Consider the following 17,392-nt stretch of genomic DNA (forward strand, 5'->3'; position numbering starts at 1 on the left):
TACTGCTGGGCTTTGTTCTTGCATTCATAGGTTAAAGATTATTGGTAGATTCTGCTGCTGTGTGGAACAGCACAGAAATTCCAGTCCGGGTTAGGGACTGAAGTGGTTGTGAGAGGTTTTTTCCTGCACAATGAGGTGTTGAGCAAACTCTGATCAGGCGACACAGCTGCTCCTGACATTAAGCATTAAAGTAGAAGTTCCAGTGTATGGAATAAGTTTCTAGTATTATTTTTACCCAGCAGTACTATCTGAGGTGAAATTAGTATTTCATTTGTTGCAGGTGGTATTTGCAGAAATAATTTACACCATGAAGTTTGACTTTAGGAAAATTTATTTACTGTTTCTGAAAGTTAATGTTGGATGTATGGTGCATTAGAATGTAGGGTTTGATTTTATGATTATTGTTTCAGATGGAAAAGGAGCAGCAACAGGACACAGAAAATGTCCCTACCCGTTCTCCTTCACTGCCTCCCAAGATTATTCTGAAGAGAGACCAGCCACTAGCTTACACGGCAACAGAGGATACATTTAAAGACACCGCCAATCTTGTTAAAGAGGACTCTGTGGTATAACTAGGTAACTCATTTAGGGAAAATTAGACACATCCATTTGCACATGTATTTTTTATAAACAGAAAAGCAAGGTTCACACTCAAATGCTTTATAAAAATATAAACATCTTTTAGCCAGTGGCTGGAGATGTACGTTGAAACTATGCCTTGTTTTTTTTGACAAATGCCAATTTCTATTTTTATGAACAATTATCGTGATGTACTATATGTATATCTTTGCACTGAAGCTGTCTGAAAGTAATGTTATAAATATATTGTACATTTGTAAATTTTTTTAAGATTATCTTGTTCAGTGATGTTGCTAGTAGAAATCTGTATGGAATCGATCATATATTTAGGGCAAAATTAATTATATAAATGCTTAAAACTAAAAAAAAAAGAACGAAACAAGGCAAATATACAAACATTACTGATTTACAGGGTCCTTAGGGTGTATCTTTCATAACAGCACCTTTTAAAACTTCTGCTGGTGCTCTGGGTGTCTTTGCCACTTATTTTATATAGTACTGAATATCAAAATGGCTATCCCTTTATCTTGTGTTAAACAAAAGATGAAAGAGTCAATGCAACATTAGTATGCTCAGTAGTTACCTGTGCAAAATGTTGTTCTTACAATATTTTAATTGCCTGAGATAATTTCCTCTCAATCTATAAAACACTTTTTCTCTGGGTTCCAATTAACACAATTCCATTAATAGTCTTCCTATGAAGACTGGATATTTTTAGATTTTAATGCCACAACTACTTAATGAGCTTTTCTCTTGCTCATCAGTGGAATACCTCTGTTCTTGGCTGGAGTCTCTGGAACTAATTTGTACTATGAAGTAGCTAGGTTTCTATAATATCTTATTTCCAAACAGCAAAACATGAAAGATACTGGTTCATTTCAGTAATTCTTCAGGGTTTTTTTTAATGTGAAAATTTAATTTTATTGACTATTTATTTCCTGAGGTGGATATTAATAGAAAGGGAAACAATTTCTATCTATAATGCAGTCTTTGTAGTTATCTGGTTGTTCGTATTACCTTCCATCAGAATACACTGTTGATCTTTTTAGCTCTTCTATTAATTAGCCAAGATAGTTTCCACAACATGAACCAATTGAGAAAACTCTGATTACAGGACCACGTTCTTCAGCATTCCTGACTAGCTACTCATATGAAAGATTCCTGAAGTTATAATCATTGAGACTTTTGCTATTTGATTGTTTTTATATCTAAATTGTCAAAATATAAACTATTTCTAATTAGAATGCTTGTAATTACATTGTAACATACTTTGATTAGAAAAGACAACTGGAAAATGATGCTGCTGAATAAGTCTAATAAACATATTATTTTATCACATTCATGTTCCATAATTTGTGTCAAGGCCCTATGTACTTTTCTCTGTTGTGGAGACTTCGGTGCACTCCGAGATGAAAACGTCAATGCTTTAGGTAAAGTCAAGTAAGAATAGTGCTTACTGCTTCACACAACCGTCTAAAGTTCTTCATATAAGATGTTGTCTTGATACTGACCTTGTATCTCTCTAAGTGTGAAAGCTGCCCTATTACACACACTCAGTAATCTGGCCCTTGAAACAGGAAACTCTTACTATTGAGAGGCTGACAATCAAGGTAGTATGGACTTAAGTGATTAAAAACTTATTTCAATTAACTTTCATATCTGATGTCAGAATTTGATCTTTTGATTTTTTTTTCTTTTTGCACATTATGTGTTTCTAAAAGCATTTTTTTCTGAGTGCATGAATGTAGAAAATTCCTTAGAGTCTGCAATACAGCAGACACATCTGTAAGGATTTCTTTGAGATGTGAGGTGCTGTTCTTAAGGAAAGAATTCACAAGGTTTTTTAAAGGGAGAAGGCAGGGCTGACCCTTCCAAAAGACTTACCTGCAGTTGCATACCACAAGAAAAAGTAGTGTCAATGTTTGTCATCTCAAAGATTTGGAAGCAGTGTTGGTGAAAACTGCTAATGTGTCAGCCATATACCAGAAATACATTTTTTCCCCCTGTAATAATTTTAACTTTTCAGATATGGAAGAAAACAACCCCTGGGTTACTCTTTAGTTACGTGGTATGTAGGTTTGGTTGGTTAACATATCTGATGGTGAAGGATTCCTAAGCTTTGACTGGACCTCCTCCTCCCAGTAGCATAGCTACTGAGTACCCTTCTGATTATGTACCCTTCATCAGTGTACGCTTCTGATTGTGTAAAATTGAGATTTTGATACTTTGTACAACAGAAGTTTTAGATTATACTCATAACTTCATTTTTCACTTGTATTCTTTTTCTCTTATCAGAACAGTCCCTGTCTGTCAAGAATACCTGAATTCTTAATTTTTCGACTCTTTCTGTTTAAAAGACAGCTGATTTTTAGAGATTTCAAGAACTGTCTGTAATCTGTAACTATCGGGCTGATAAATTATACCATTAATTTTTTTCATATACATTCTCTTTAGAGCTGCCAGGCCAGATAAAAAGATTTCTCTCTCTGCAGGTATTTATTGTAAAATGAAATAAAATAAATTTATTCTTGAAGCCATTTGCTAGAGAATAGAACTTCAATGAAATACTTAAAGGTTACACACTTTTTACATACTGTCCTTTTTTTGCACATTGCAAACACACAGACATGCGCTCTCACACACAGTGATGAAACTTCTCTTCTTATGTTTGGAGTTCTGACCTGCGCATGGTATTTTTTTTAAGCTTAATTGAATTGCTCATTAATGATTAATCACCAGCACAGCACTTTAGCAAATAAAACCTTTACCCCTTCAATTTTAATATCTCTAGGAGCACCAATTTGTGAGCCTCTGGCCAACAGCTTAAGAGATAGAAATAGTGTACAAAAGGCACAGTCACCTCAATTAATGTTTTGCCATTTTGAACACGCGCTGTACAACTGAAAGAATTTGCTATAGCCTACACTAATGGCCTATTTCATCTGCTAAGTGAAGTAATAATCCTTTTAATTTGAAAACACACTGAGCATGAAAGAAATATGAATTCACATTGGTTTTGTATTTTTCCCCATAAACTATACTAATATTAGGAAGAAAGTTAAAATATGCATTTTGATACTCTCTTTGCATAGAAAAGTGGAGTTTTGATTTTTCCCTAGAATTGCACATCTGTAAAATTGCTTGTGGTTTTTTTTTTTCAGAATTGAGTAATCAAGTGGTCAGACACTATAACTGTGATTTCTGGAATATGCTGCAATAGCTGGACATTGTTATTATTTGACTTCATGTCCTGTGTGAATAGTATTAACTAGCTTTGTAGCTGAAAATTTTATGAATGCAGATCCTATAGAGGTATAATTTCTGAGCAACAGCCTTCAAAAACATGCTGGATTTACAAGCCTGCCAGCGAACTCAGAATTTCAGGTAAGGTGGGGTGAAGGATGGAGAAAGTGTCTTTTGAAAAGAACTATAACAATCTAGTAACTGGGAATGAAGAGGACATCTAGGTTTGATAGGACAAATATTTATTTTGCACAGCTGGTACTGTTTTAATACTAGACATTAATTAGAACTCCATGACCTGGTCTCCTGCTCTCTGCTGGAACTGGAAATGTAATGCGCAACACCATATCAGACAAACAGCTTGGGGCGTAGGAGAGAAACAGCCAGAAGAACTTTGCATCCCATCCAGCTCCATACCGTGTCCTGGGGTACTTTGCTATCAGGGCATGTTCCATGCATTTTATGACATTAGAAATATCATAGTCACACAGTCTTTTCATTGATGATCTTTGGGCTTTTATATCTGTAAACAACAACAACAACAAAAAATCCTGAAAGCATTTATATGCAACATGTCTCTGAGAGTGTTCTTTATATCCAAAGGTTTGGCTAGAGGTCAGCTTGTTTTAAACTACTGCCTCGAGTGGTGAGAGCAGTATAGCTACAGCAAAGCAGAGACAATAATGGCTGCAAAATTCCTGGAAGTCCAGTAAGCAAAAGCCTCCCTGGCCCATACTGTGAGTCAGATGTTCCATACAGTATGTGCTGTGTCACATTGCCCTAACTTTTCAGATATCACTAAGCTATAAATTTAGCATGTGGTCATAGCAGCTCGTTCCCACTGGGCATCCTACCTGTAACTATTGAGGGACTAAGAAAGGTAGCATGACCTCATATCTCACCAGTCTCATGTGTGAACTAATATCTCAGGCCTCATCTAACATACACAAAGTAAAGAACAGTCAGTGATGGATCCTCAATAAGCATTAATGATGTCTAGTAAATGTTCACACAATCACAGATAGGTTGAGGTTGAAAGGGACCTCTGGCACCAAGCCCCACTACTTAGGCTGGTTCACCTAGACCAGGCTGCCCAGGACATGTCCAGATGGCTTTGAATATCTCCAAAGGTGGGGACTCCACAACTGCCCTGGGCAACCTGTGCTAGTCCTCAGTCACCATTGCACTGAAATGTTCAGCAGGAACATCCCGTGTTTGTGTGTGCCCGTTGCCTTGGGTCCTATCCCTGGACAACACAAAACAAGCACTTGGCTGTTGTCTTTACAGCCTCAATTCAGGTATTTATATATGTTGATAATATCCCCCCTGAGCTTTCATACAATCCTTTTTCTACTTACATTCAACTAAATATTTTTCTCCATAGGAGTCCCTGATCTCAGGAGTCAGTCTGTTCCAAAGTTTGAAGAGGTATTTCTCAATGATATCTGAATTAACTTCTTCTGCCTTAAAAAAGCCGTGCTCAACAATGCTCACTTTCACTCCAAAATGCTGCATTTCTATCCTAGAGAAAAAAAAAAAAATCTCCCTGACCACCCAATAATGGTGCAACTATGAATCATGAGTAAGTTGAAAGTCTGTCACATGAATATTTGAGACTTTGATTTCTTATCTTCATGTATCAGAATTATTTCAAAATGTTCAAATTAGCTTCATAGCAGTGTACTTGTCATGTAAAAGCAGAGCAGACAACTGAGGAAAGAAAATGCAGCATCAAGTAGATTCACAAGTCTCTGTGTGGTTTATGTTGGACTCATGCAAAGGATGTAACAGCCAGGTGCATCTCAGTCATGTATTATCATACTAAAACTTTTGACAATTTTATATACTGTTGGATCATTTTAGTTCCCAGCAACAGCAGATGGTTAAAGTGTCTGAGAAAAAGTAGAAGTTTAAAAAAATTTCAATTGGATTAGAACTTTATTCTCTATCTTATGGTTAAATGGCTATGGTTAAATGATTAAATGCTAATGCAATAAAGGCTAGTGGGTTTCCTCGTAGTGTGGTTCCCCTATGTAATTTCAAGTTGCAGTGCAACAGCTTTGGGGTGAAAATGGCAGCTTTGTCTTGCTGGGCAGCTCACGAGACCCAGGCAGCCATGTTCTACAGTGTGTAAAGGAATGGACCACATGTACATTAGCCATTAGTTTCTATTTCTTTGGGGTACATGCTTTCTTTAAGTAAGTACTCATAATAGTTTGAAGCCAGCTGTCCTAGTCATTCTGACTCATGAAGACTTGACTTATGGGCTGGGCCTTAGCTTTCCAGTCCAGTCCAGTACCAGTCCAGTACAACTGGTTTCAGCAAAGGGTGCTCAGCTTAATTTTCTGAAGTTAAAAATACCTTTGGTAGTGTGGTTGCTGTCTGGAATTGCCCAGCTCAGATTGTTGTGGAGAACTGGAACAAAATATACAGACAAAATATTCAGTAACTTGCCCAAGAAACTGGATGTCTGACCAGGCTATATTGTTGACTTACTTTCAGGTATGCACTGGATTCACATGTCTGGAATTTGCACACTAACAACTTGTCTAGGATATGAAAATTTTCAAAGTGCAGTTCCTTGCCGGGTCTGTCCATAGTACTGGAGATGGAAATCTTAAAAACATGACCAGTCCTCTTATTTTCCTTTTCCTCTTTAGACAAGATTTACAGAGAGGAACGAAAATGGGCAAACATACAGTCACCCTTCCTCAGCATGTCTAGAATCTGTTCTTGGATTCATGCATGTGTTCCTGGCTACTCACCGTAAGGTGTCAGAGAAAGCTTCCATGCCCCATTTGGACAGACTGTAGCCGCTCCCTACATAAGCCATGAGGCCTTTGGCATTAATTAGATTGACAACTCTTCCCTCAGCTTTTTTCAGAAGTGGCAGGAGCTTGAGTGTGATTTCGATCAATCCTAGCAGGCTAACATCCAAGACTGAATGGAAGTCTTCAATCCTCAGCCAGTCAGTGGGTGCTACAGGTGCTGTTCCTTCAGCATTGCTCACCAAGCCAAAAAGCCCTAGGAGGAATGCAAAACCATTTATTTCAGTATATGGCATTATCTTAACCTGGAGTATCGTGTACATTGCGAACTAAGCACATAGTCTGCAAAGTCTTCAGTGAGATGAATACAGTTATCTGGGGTTTGCTTGGATAATCTGCTTTGTACACCTGTTAAAATTTGCTGAAGAGCTTGGGTAAAGTGTTAAAGGAAAACTATTTTGTTTGGAGATGTGGGCCACCATGCTGGGCTTTATTATCCAGATCCGCTCAAGTATGTAGACTCCTAATACACGTTTGTATTCTCGTGAAAATCAAATAGTCTGCATAGAAGTGAAGAGACTGATTTTTCTGGTTTGGGGTCTAAAGGTCTGAACCAGATGTGTAAAATTAGTCAGTGTTTCTAAAGATACTAGCTTAGCCCTGGGTATTTATAATACTCCTTTACTACCTTTATAAATTACTTGAGGATCTTTAGATAAATAGTGACGTTTCCAAGAGTTTGCTGAGGACAGCCTGTGCCTGAGGGGAGAGGCTGAAAGTCCAGCACTCAGCCTCCATAAAGAGTCTCACACACTGAGGTGAAAGCATTACCAGTGACTATCCTGGCTGAGAACGTGTGGCTTTCTACAAGTTGGGAGCAAGAGCCTGCTGGATGGGGTAAGTGCTAATAAATTTGTTAAATTTGCTCCCAATCTCTGCATTCAAGAATGGTCTGGAATACTCATGATGAGGCCAAAAGCCTTTTACAAGCTATGAGGAGAAAGTCCTGTGGTAGAAGATACGTGTTTTCCTGGTTTAGGTATTTAATTTATTAAAAAGCCTATTGAATAGTTGGTATTACTGTGTGTTACAACTGGTAGTTACAGTGCTGTAGTGCCCTTTGGTAGCCTTTAGTCTGAGCTATCAGTGCTGATAAATGTGTATTGCCACATTGAATATATTTACCATGCAGATCTTTTCAGCACCCTTTGCCAAACCCATCACTGAAGTCTCAGAGGTATCCGAGGGTAAGCCCGTCCTCTTTTACAGGAGTGCTCAGAGGTGTAGGATAGGGCTAGTGAGAGCTGCCTATGTAACAACTCAAAGACAACTGGCTGAAATTGCAAGTGTTTAACTGTTACCATCAGTGCAATTGTTGAGTGCAATGCAAATGTCAGACTTAGCAAGGCATGCAAAAACACACTCTTCTGTTTCCTACATAAGGGCTGCAGAGGCCCTGAATTAACAATTTTTAATTGAGTGGGATGAGTTTGTCAAGAAAATTTTCTGGTACCAGTTAGTACCTTCCTTCCACTGACATTCTTCAACTACACCAGGAAGAGTTTAAAAAACACACCTGGGAACGATCTGATTTTAACAGACCAAGTGAGTAGATTTTTAGGCATCCTGCTGGTGAAAGCAATGGGCAGCATTGCTGGAGGCTGGAGAGAATATCTTTGAACTGAGAAATGACAGAACCGAGGAGTGAATGTGTTTCATCAGTAAGATTAAAAATGCCTCTGCAGTGAGTAGAGATGCAGCAGAACTTTTAGCTAGATTAGATTTGGTTCTATTGAATCATCTTTCTGAGAAGTTGCCTTGTGACTTACCCTTGCCAGCTGTCTGTTCAGTCACAAACACCACGGCCTTGGCAATGCTGTTGGTGTCTGCTAAGTTCAGATTCACTGTCTTCAGTGAGAGTGAAGAGCGTGACTGTAGCTCTTGGCTTCCTTTTTCTGTGGCACATGCAGCAATGACACAAAATCCCTTTTTGTCAAGCCATTTAGCCAGTGAGTTTCCAAGTCCAGTGTCACAGCCTGTTATGAAGACATGCTTTCCATTCAGATTTCTCACTCTGTATTTGTCTCTGATGATCCAGTAAATAATAAGAGAAAGTATGGAAGCCAAAATGGCTATGTGCAGTGAGTCTGAAAGTGAGAGCTACAAGCAAATAAGTTAATGATGTAGAAGTGCAATGAAGCAAACATGCTCAGCCAACCCTGCAACTTCCCGAGACGCAACTCCTGTAAGGGGCTTTGTTTGTGGTTACAGCCCTTCCAGACCACTGTATGTTAGGGGAGAGCAGGAACAGGAGCTTTGGCACAATGTGATTGGGATCCATGAATAATGTGCACCTTGACAAAACCTTCTTTTCACTGTTTTCAACCTTTGCTGACCAGACTTTCTAGTCACCTCTGTCCTTTAAAGACATTTCAGACTGGAAGGAATGACCTTATCAGTTCTGAAAGTTCTTCTTTTGTGGACATTGGTCATTACTTATGCTGATACCAGAGAGAGAAATTCCCCTGGGGAAAAGGATGATTGTCTTTGATGCTACCCAGCCTGCTTTTCTAATCTGTAACACGGAAGCAGAGTGACCCCGAGAACAACCCAAGAGAAGTGTAAGGTGCAGTGGTGGATCTGATGACTAATTTGTTATGCAACTTATGTTTTGTGACAGTGAGTGATTTGCTCTCTGCCCCTTAGACAAGATAGACTTTGGGGCAGTGCCTGAGTCTTCTGTCACTTTTTGCCTGTTTAACAGTGATTCACAGCACAGCAGAACATACTATATAGGAGGTGTGTTTGTATAAAGAAATGTGAAAATGCATAGAGATGTTGCCCTCAAAAACATAAAAATAAAAAAGGCACTAAGGAAACTCAAGGTTTCCTAACTCTGTTGGGGAGGATATTGTTTGTGTATTACAAAATGTTTTGAGAAATGTAGAATATAGTTCTTGCATCTAAATTCTTGACAATTGAATACTAGTTTTCTATTTGGATTTTGGTTTTTACAAGAAGTAAACCAAATTAATTCATTAAAGCCAGTATTTATGGACATCCAATAGGCATATTCCAGACATCCTGTTAAAAGAAACTTTTTTGCAGGTTCTAAACCTCTAGGGCTTTACCTAGAGTCCCCTAGGCTCTAGGTGCCTACATATCTGTAGATGTGCAGGCATCTCACATTTAAAATGTGACGTTTTAAAGGCTGATTTCTGTGTAGCATTATTTCTATCTCAAGACATGAATATTAAAGGAAGCTCAATGTATTGGGCCTGTTTGCTAGAGCCTGTCTGTTCTTGTTCCAACTGAGTTCATGGACTGATTTGCATTTATTCTGATCCTAAATTTTGCTGCCACCTCACCAAGTAGGTATGGAAGAAATTCAGAATCTGATGGTGAATGAAGGTTGAACTCTCATGAAATAAATAAATCAGTAACAAAGCTAATAAAGTATAACAGGTGGCAGCATTCATTACCACTTAATGATCTTATAATTGAGTGCCTCAGTAGCCATCAATAGGAACTTCTGAGCTATTGACTCAGATGACTCAGAGACTAATGGTCTCTGATTAAACAAATATTTACAGGTAAGAGGTTTCTTCTCCTTCCACTGCAGTTTACAGGAGAGATTTCATTGAAATTTTGGGATGTTTCCGTGCTTATTTTAGTGGCTCATCTCACTGTTGTTTTGAGGTGGATGTAATCAGCCTTCTAGCTCAGGTACTTTGCTTAGACACTTGCCCTTCTTGCTGTGAATGTCCCTGTTAAATTTGACAAGGATTACAGTGTTCCTGAATGTGTGCACTTTGAAATCATCTTTGTAATTTTTCACTGTGTTGGTGACATTGATTTTCTGAGAGAACTCAAAGAGTGCTCTGATGAAGTGCCACTACAACTATGTGAAAGCACTCAGACTAATGAAGGCTTTTGTGATGTAAAATAAAGTCTGAAAACAGAATGTTGCAGCAGCTGACCATAGATTCCCCCAGTCCAGTGGCAATGATGCGCCAGGCAATGACATTTCCTTTAACTGCCCATTTAGAATTTGTAGCAGGGCCCGACACAAAAAGAGAGAGGAGTTGCTGTCAGCAGGCTCTGGTAACACCCTGGCACTAAATCACAGTAAGGTATTTGGCAAGCTAGTGCAGTGATATATATACATAGCTTTAGGACTCAAATTTCTCTTTTTCCAATAGAAAATTAAACAAAATAATTAGAGTTTTGGGCAAACAACCTAATTGAAAACAGGACCTGTAAGTCACATCTTCCTTTCTTGGCTGTGCTGTAGGGAGGAACCAGTGGGCAGTGAGCTTGCCCTACTGGAAAGTGAGTTAAATTTGAAACTGGGCTCTCTGTAGATAAGTCCTGGAGTGTTTGGCCAGGATACCAACCTGGCTTCTGTAAGGAAGATTCCTGGGATTGCTCTGGTTAGTGTTAGTCACTGTGTTTATCTAGCAATAATTGGTCCAGAAGCTCAATAAAAAAAGGCTGCAGGGGAGACAGCTGAGAAGGCAGCACTGTGGATTATCCACTGCTCTTTTCCCTGTCAGCCCTGGGCCAGTGTTACTAAATCTATAATTCCTGGCTGCCTAGCTCTTGCCATGTCCTTCTCCAGTAACACATGACCTGAGCATCATGGGAGGTTTTGCTCTGCTGGAGCCTTCTGCCACTATGTATTCTGCTAGATTATGTCATTCCTGCTGGAAGAAGCCTGGGGTCAGGACCAAGAGAAACAGTCTCAGCTAAAGTTTTCTTTCAAGAAAATCCTCTAGTTCTGTGAATGTACAATGTTATCTAAAATATCTCTTCTTTGATAATTGCGAAGTTCTACAAAAGCCAAAAAAAAAAAAAAAAGCCACCTGGCCTCCAAGATCATATTGATTTTGAAATAGCTGCATGAAGTGGAAAAGAGTGCATTTCCAGAGAAAATGTCAGCATGATATTTCAAGAGCATTGATGTATCTTCATAAATATTGCATTCGGATTAATAATGTAGCCAGTAAATAGCTAAAGGCAAATTCTATTTTCCATCAATCTTTGATATTTTCTTGGCAAATCGAGAACTTGTGTGATAGACCTTGTCTTCTTGTGCCTTCACATGTGCCATTATAAAAGCAATTGATTTTAGAGAAAAGCAGCATGACTGCGTTGAGGGCCTTCTAAGATCTCTAGGTAACCGCAAAGTACAGCATCCCTCTGCTTCTCTGCACCAAAGGAATCTGAATCACATAGACCCCATATTGAAGAAGGCTGTTTTACTCCCACAGCAAGTTTGCTTATGCCAAAGAATTTCAGGCGTGAAGTCTGGGGTCTGTGTGTGCTGTGGATTTCTTCACCCCCACTCTGCAGGCAGTGCAAAACTCCAGAAGTCAGTGCTCTGAAACGGGCAGAGTGACCTGCCAGGCATCCCAAGGAAGAACTGCCAATGGGAAACTTGGGCACTGTGTTCTTCAGCATAAGCATGCACGTAGCACTCAGTGGAAGGTTTAGATGTATCAGGCGGTGCACTGAAAGATCATCCAACAGCTCTCCAGAGTCACCCTTCCATAGCTACAAACCTCTAGTTTTCAGTCGATTAATTGAACAGATAGGCAGGCACAAAACATCAGACCTCTGACTCTTAGGTGAGCTATTCCCGTACATGCAGAGCTCTGCACTTCTGTTTCATGGAAAAGGGGTGCTTTTTTGTATGCTGTGTGAATATGTCAATGTGATAATTTGGTTTGGTGGTCAACAGGTAGTTTAAGATCTTTATTAATATGTCACCTGAAAAGAAATATATTTCCAACCTCTCCTACACAGCATTTTGTAGAGAGATGAATGTAGTCTGGTACAGTGAGTTTTCAGCATGAATGTATCTTCTTTGTATGGCTTGTACTTCATATTTTTACCACAGCATCATAAAAGCCCCAGGAAAACAAAACCATTTAAAATCTTAGGTCACCAACCCAGTGTTTGAAAATTGAAGTAGGAAAAGATTCCACATGTTGGGAAGAGCATTTCTGAGTTAGCATTTTATTCAGACCACGTAGGTGCTAAAATAAGCAACAATTGTTAATTTTACTCTAGAAAGGAAGGGACTGCATGTTCTCTTGTCTGTGCACTAGAAAACAAATGCTTAACTCTCTTAGATATCCTGCAAATGCATATAATAGGTACTGCTCACTATAACAATAGACACAAGTTCTACTCACATTCTGGGGAGACATCCGCAAGCTCAGTCTATACCTCCAGGTGCTCATGAGTTGCCTTCACCAGTTATTTCCAGTGTCAGAACATAGAAACAGCCCAGTTTCCTCATAAACTTGAGTGCCAAGACATGCATGTTGGTTTGAAAAAAGAGAAAACTCTCATAAATCCTGTGTCTGGTGGTACTTTCCTGATTGATGCACATCAGCAGAGCCCCTCTTTCTGCTTTTGCTAATGACTTGTACTGTGATCTGTCTATTTCAGGATGTACTTGGTATTAATGTTCTGGCTATGCTCTATGCCTGTCTCACCTACCCTTGTTGTATAAGCATTGCTGGCTATATATAGGGATTTAAAGAGCCTGGGAGACTGTCAAGGCTCATTAAGGAGAACTAATCTACTGAGCTGAAAGGACTGATCTTGTCTCGAAATCAGCAGGAGTCCTTCTGTTGATTTAATAGAGCTTGCTACAGACCTCCCCCTTTTCTCTTGCATGTCAACGAGTTATTGTTGATGTGACTTAGTCTTTTAAGATACCTCTTTATGTATGACAACGGTAAGGGATTAAATTATTTTTACTAGTCTAGGGGCAGATTTTTGGTACTAGGAGCAAACCAATTTCGACGTTTCTCAAATAAGCACTCAAATACTACAAACTGTACAAACAGGATCCCTAGAGTTTGAATGGGCACAGATGCTAACAAATGGTTTCTGAGTGGCTTTTTTTGCATAACCTTTGCCCCAGACTCTGGTGGGCACTTCTGATCCAGCTCTGAGTACTACTGCATAAACATGGCAGCAGAATTTCTTTTCCTTTCACGTATGTCTTCACTCACAGTGCTGTGTGTGGTGCCGGGTGCTGCAGTCAGCGAGGAGGCTTGGGCAAAGACCTTTCTCAACAGCAAAATGAAAGAATAAGCCTTTTTGTGAAACTTGATTTGAAACTAACTGAATGAGTAAGAAATTAAAACTGAGGAAACCAAGTAAAGTGGTAGGATGGTACTGGAAATGATCTTGCCCATACAGTTGAGTGGATGATGGCAATGGCAGCCTGTCCCACACTGGCTGGTGACATGTGGTCTGGCTGGTCCCTGACAAGAGCTGAAGAGCTATTAGCTCGTTCTCTGCATGATGGGCAGCTCTTCCCCCCCTACTTTCTCTCTCTGCTCCCTTTGGCTTGGGCCTGGAAATTCTCGCTTCTTTTCCCACTCTTGAGTGCCACAAGCTGCAGTATTGGTTGTCACTGTACTTTCAGCACTCTTGGGGCAGTCAGGACATGCAGGCATCTTGCTGGAGACGTGGGGGTCAACACGTGGCTGGCAAAAATTTCCTCTCCAGGACAAGCCTGGCAGAAGTGCCTGCACAGCCCTGTCTGACCTGATTCTAGTGATAGGCTCTATAGTGTGGTTGGAATGACCACAGAACAGCACTCCACCAGCATGCAAAGCCCGTAGCAGGGAAGAACTGCTCAATCAGTGCCAAGTATGGGGTCCTGCCATTGTGGGTAGCAATCCTTTGCCATGGAAGTGTAGGAGAGAAAAACATAAAAGGAGTGTCTCTTTCTCTACTGCTGTTATTTTTTCCTCACCAAACTGCTTTTGAACTGCAGAAAGTAATTTCAGAAAGCTGAATAGAACCTGCTTAGCATTTCAGAAAACATTAAAATGGGGAATTTTCCCAATAAGTTCCCTTCTTCACAGAGTATCCTCCGATGCTCTCAGAATGCAGCATGTGGGGGACCTTACTGGAAAAGGAATCACATAAGCAGAATCTGAGCTCTATACATAGTTTTGTGCTAGCTTGGCATGAGACAGGCTTTCCTCTGGAGAAAGCAGACCTTGGCCGTCTGATTTCCTATTGATTCCTTAGGTCTATTTTGTAATGAAATCCGTAAGTCTTAGACAGGAAAAATTGCTGTACTTGAACCGTAACATCAGGGAACGAAAACCCCTTTTGTTCTCCAGGAAAAAGCAAGAAGCTAGAGTCATTCCTGCTGGACAGGCAAAGGTGTTGAAGCACACATTGTGCTGACTCTAAGAAGCAAACCAAATCCAGGTTCTGTGGATGCAATCCCCCAGGACGTTCTGATCTTGTAGACGTTATGGGTCACCCCCATCAGATGTCCCTTCTAGTCCTTAAAAGCATATGTGTAAATATGTTTTTACCTGCCTCATACAGCCTTGTGAACAGGTCACGTTTTGCTACTCATAGAACAACACATCATGGTCCGCTTCTTTCCAGAAGCCACTGGCTTCTTTCGCTGGCATGTGAGAAAATGAAGCATCTGGTCCCAGGAGAGTAAACGTCAGCAGAATCTGGTCCTCCATACAGTGAGAAGTAATACATTAGGCAACTGATATTTTTTCCTGCATTTATAATTTGAATAGTGTGTTTACAGCTCGTGTGCCCTGTCTCAAATCCTGTTCATATTTTCTTACAAATGTTAACATTTGCAGTGATAGTGTCTCACAGCAGCTTGATGGTGTACTTGTGGTCTGACAGGGACTAAATTCAACCAAGCGAACTTTAATTTCTAAAGATAAAGATCAGAGTAGGTGGTGTCATTTCACATCACAGTTTCTTTGTTTCCTTAATCAATCCTTTTGACTGGATGATCTTGGTGGAGAAAAGATAAAAAGCTTTTGGCTTCTAGAAAGCCTCTGTGTGAAACAAGAAAGTCCAAGGATCAAAAGAGAAAAAGCCTCTGCTCCAACAGGCTTGGCAGCTGTCTGCTAGACAGGTCCTGAATGACTGCTTCATCACTGGGGCTAGCAGAAGAAAGGGGCTTGATTGCTATTTGATTTCTAAATAAATAAACAAATAATAATGACAGAAAAACCACATTAAGCACATTATTATTAATACATGAGCAGAGAAAAGTTTTTCTGTTTGGGAGTTCGCTCAAAACTACATGCCAACATGAATAATTAATCTTTAACTGAGAGTTGAATAAATCTTTCTAGACCAAATATGTGTGGATAGTCTTATTGTGGTGCAGAAGCATTTAAGATTAGCTGCTCATATGACAGAATTTCCAAAAAGTCGGAATGATGAGGAGGTATAATGCTACTTTGCAAGTCTTTCCCAGTGAGAAATTTATTGCTTCTTTTGACAAAAATGTCAGGAAATTGCCTCACCTTTTTGAAAATACTCCTTTCTATATTGCACTTTAATATGAGGGAGAAGCTTGCTCCAAATAACCTCTTTCTCTTTTGTAATCTTTGCTGGATTACATAATGCTGCTTGGAACAGTCTGGGCTGAACACAATAAACATTTACTCCAAAAGCTTCCATATTTTTCCTGAAGGCAGCCCAATGATTTAATTGCTTTAGACATTATTATTGTTTATACTGTTGGTTTTTTTTTCCCTACTAACACTTCTATTTCTGTCTTTATCTGGCACTCAGCCCCCAAATACTGCAAGGTTTATTCATGGTTGTGAACTTTCAGCTTGTTATCCCTAAATGAAAGAGGGGTGAGCTATCTTACCTGCTTCCCAGAGGGAGAATGTGCATGTACAGTAGCTGACAGTGTATTTCAGATCCTAGTTCTCAATGCAGTTGATCATTAGTTATCTGACTTGTTTGAAAGTCTGGCTGGTTGCCTAAATGGAAGTATATAGAGCCAATTTACGTATCTTAGGAAATCCCTTCTTTAGGGAAGACCTGTGGCTGGTGGTTGGGTTTCTTCTGGCCCCATCTGGTGTCTGTCAGTCCTGTGTAAGTGTACTAGTATCTAAAATGGCACTGTATGTTTTTAGACACACAAATTGCTCCTTGTCTGTGCTACAAGAAGGCACCAGGGTAGTTCCCAGAATTAGTTTGCTGTGTTCTCTAGATATTTCTAACGATTGTGATAATTAAGAGAAAACACTTCAGAGAAGAAAGCTTAGGCAGAAGTTATTATCGTGCAAAAACTCATGTATGGTATGTATTTTTTCTGGATGGGTGGCTGTGAGAAATTTCAGTGTCTTGTCTTTCCCAACTTGTTGGGTCAAACATATGGGATTGTTCCGGTTTTCAGATGTTTTGCAAGCAGTATTCCAAAACACTTACATTTAGATTTGTTCAGTAGAGTGCATATGTAATTTTTGCTTTTGATAGAATGAGTGATAACTTGGAAGTAATCTATTACATGTATTCAAATTCTAAAACAAAACCACACCTGTTAAGTGGAATTTATTTAATTTGTTCCCTAGCTGGGTAACACAGCATGGGAGGTGCAAAACCTAGATAAGCATGTGAGTGCAAACAGTCCCAACGAACATTCCAGGAATTGAATTTCTCTTCTGACAGATGATATCAGAACAGAATGCTGTATCAATGTATCAATGATGTATTGATAACTCTGACTTTTTGAGCACATTCCCAAATATTTATCTACCACTAACTGGATGTATAAAACATCCCTCTAGTGAGATCCTCTTTCATGAAAGGTAACAAACACATGCTTGTCAAATGTCAAATCAAATAAACTGTGAGTTCACATTACTGTGAATATTGAAGTAATGCTACCCAGAAAAATCTGCGGAGGGCTTATATCCAATGAGAATTCACTACTACTCAGGAACTTCCAGTCTGTGAAATCTTCATTTCAAAGGAAAAAT

General features: G+C 39.4%; 3 protein-coding genes across 3 annotated transcripts in view; 2 read left to right on the top strand and 1 right to left on the bottom strand.

Moving 5' to 3' along the window:
- The window catches only part of LRP2 (LDL receptor related protein 2), a 115,474-nt gene extending 113,557 nt beyond the window's left edge, over positions 1-1,917 (top strand). The window contains exon 79 of the mRNA XM_066189998.1: positions 411-1,917. Coding sequence (XP_066046095.1) covers positions 411-572 — 162 coding nt within the window. The 3' untranslated portion in view covers positions 573-1,917. The remainder of the gene's footprint in view (positions 1-410) is intronic.
- A 2,177-nt stretch (positions 1,918-4,094) lies between these two features.
- DHRS9 (dehydrogenase/reductase 9) lies at positions 4,095-12,838 on the bottom strand. The gene is made up of 5 exons (XM_066190006.1): positions 12,791-12,838; positions 8,420-8,750; positions 6,588-6,846; positions 5,181-5,344; positions 4,095-4,345 (listed from the first exon to the last, which is right to left on the bottom strand). The coding sequence occupies exons 1-5, from the start codon at positions 12,836-12,838 to the stop codon at positions 4,095-4,097; spliced, it is 1,053 nt and encodes a 350-aa protein (XP_066046103.1).
- The window catches only part of ABCB11 (ATP binding cassette subfamily B member 11), a 55,240-nt gene continuing 43,082 nt past the window's right edge, over positions 5,235-17,392 (top strand). The window contains exon 1 of the mRNA XM_066190008.1: positions 5,235-5,404. The gene's annotated coding sequence lies outside the window, so the exon portion shown is untranslated. The remainder of the gene's footprint in view (positions 5,405-17,392) is intronic.

The sequence above is a fragment of the Chamaea fasciata genome, unplaced genomic scaffold (genome assembly GCF_029207755.1).
Source record: "Chamaea fasciata isolate MVZ Bird 193981 ecotype frontalis unplaced genomic scaffold, bChaFas1.0.hap1 SCAF_8, whole genome shotgun sequence".
Taxonomy (NCBI): Eukaryota; Metazoa; Chordata; class Aves; order Passeriformes; family Sylviidae; genus Chamaea; species Chamaea fasciata.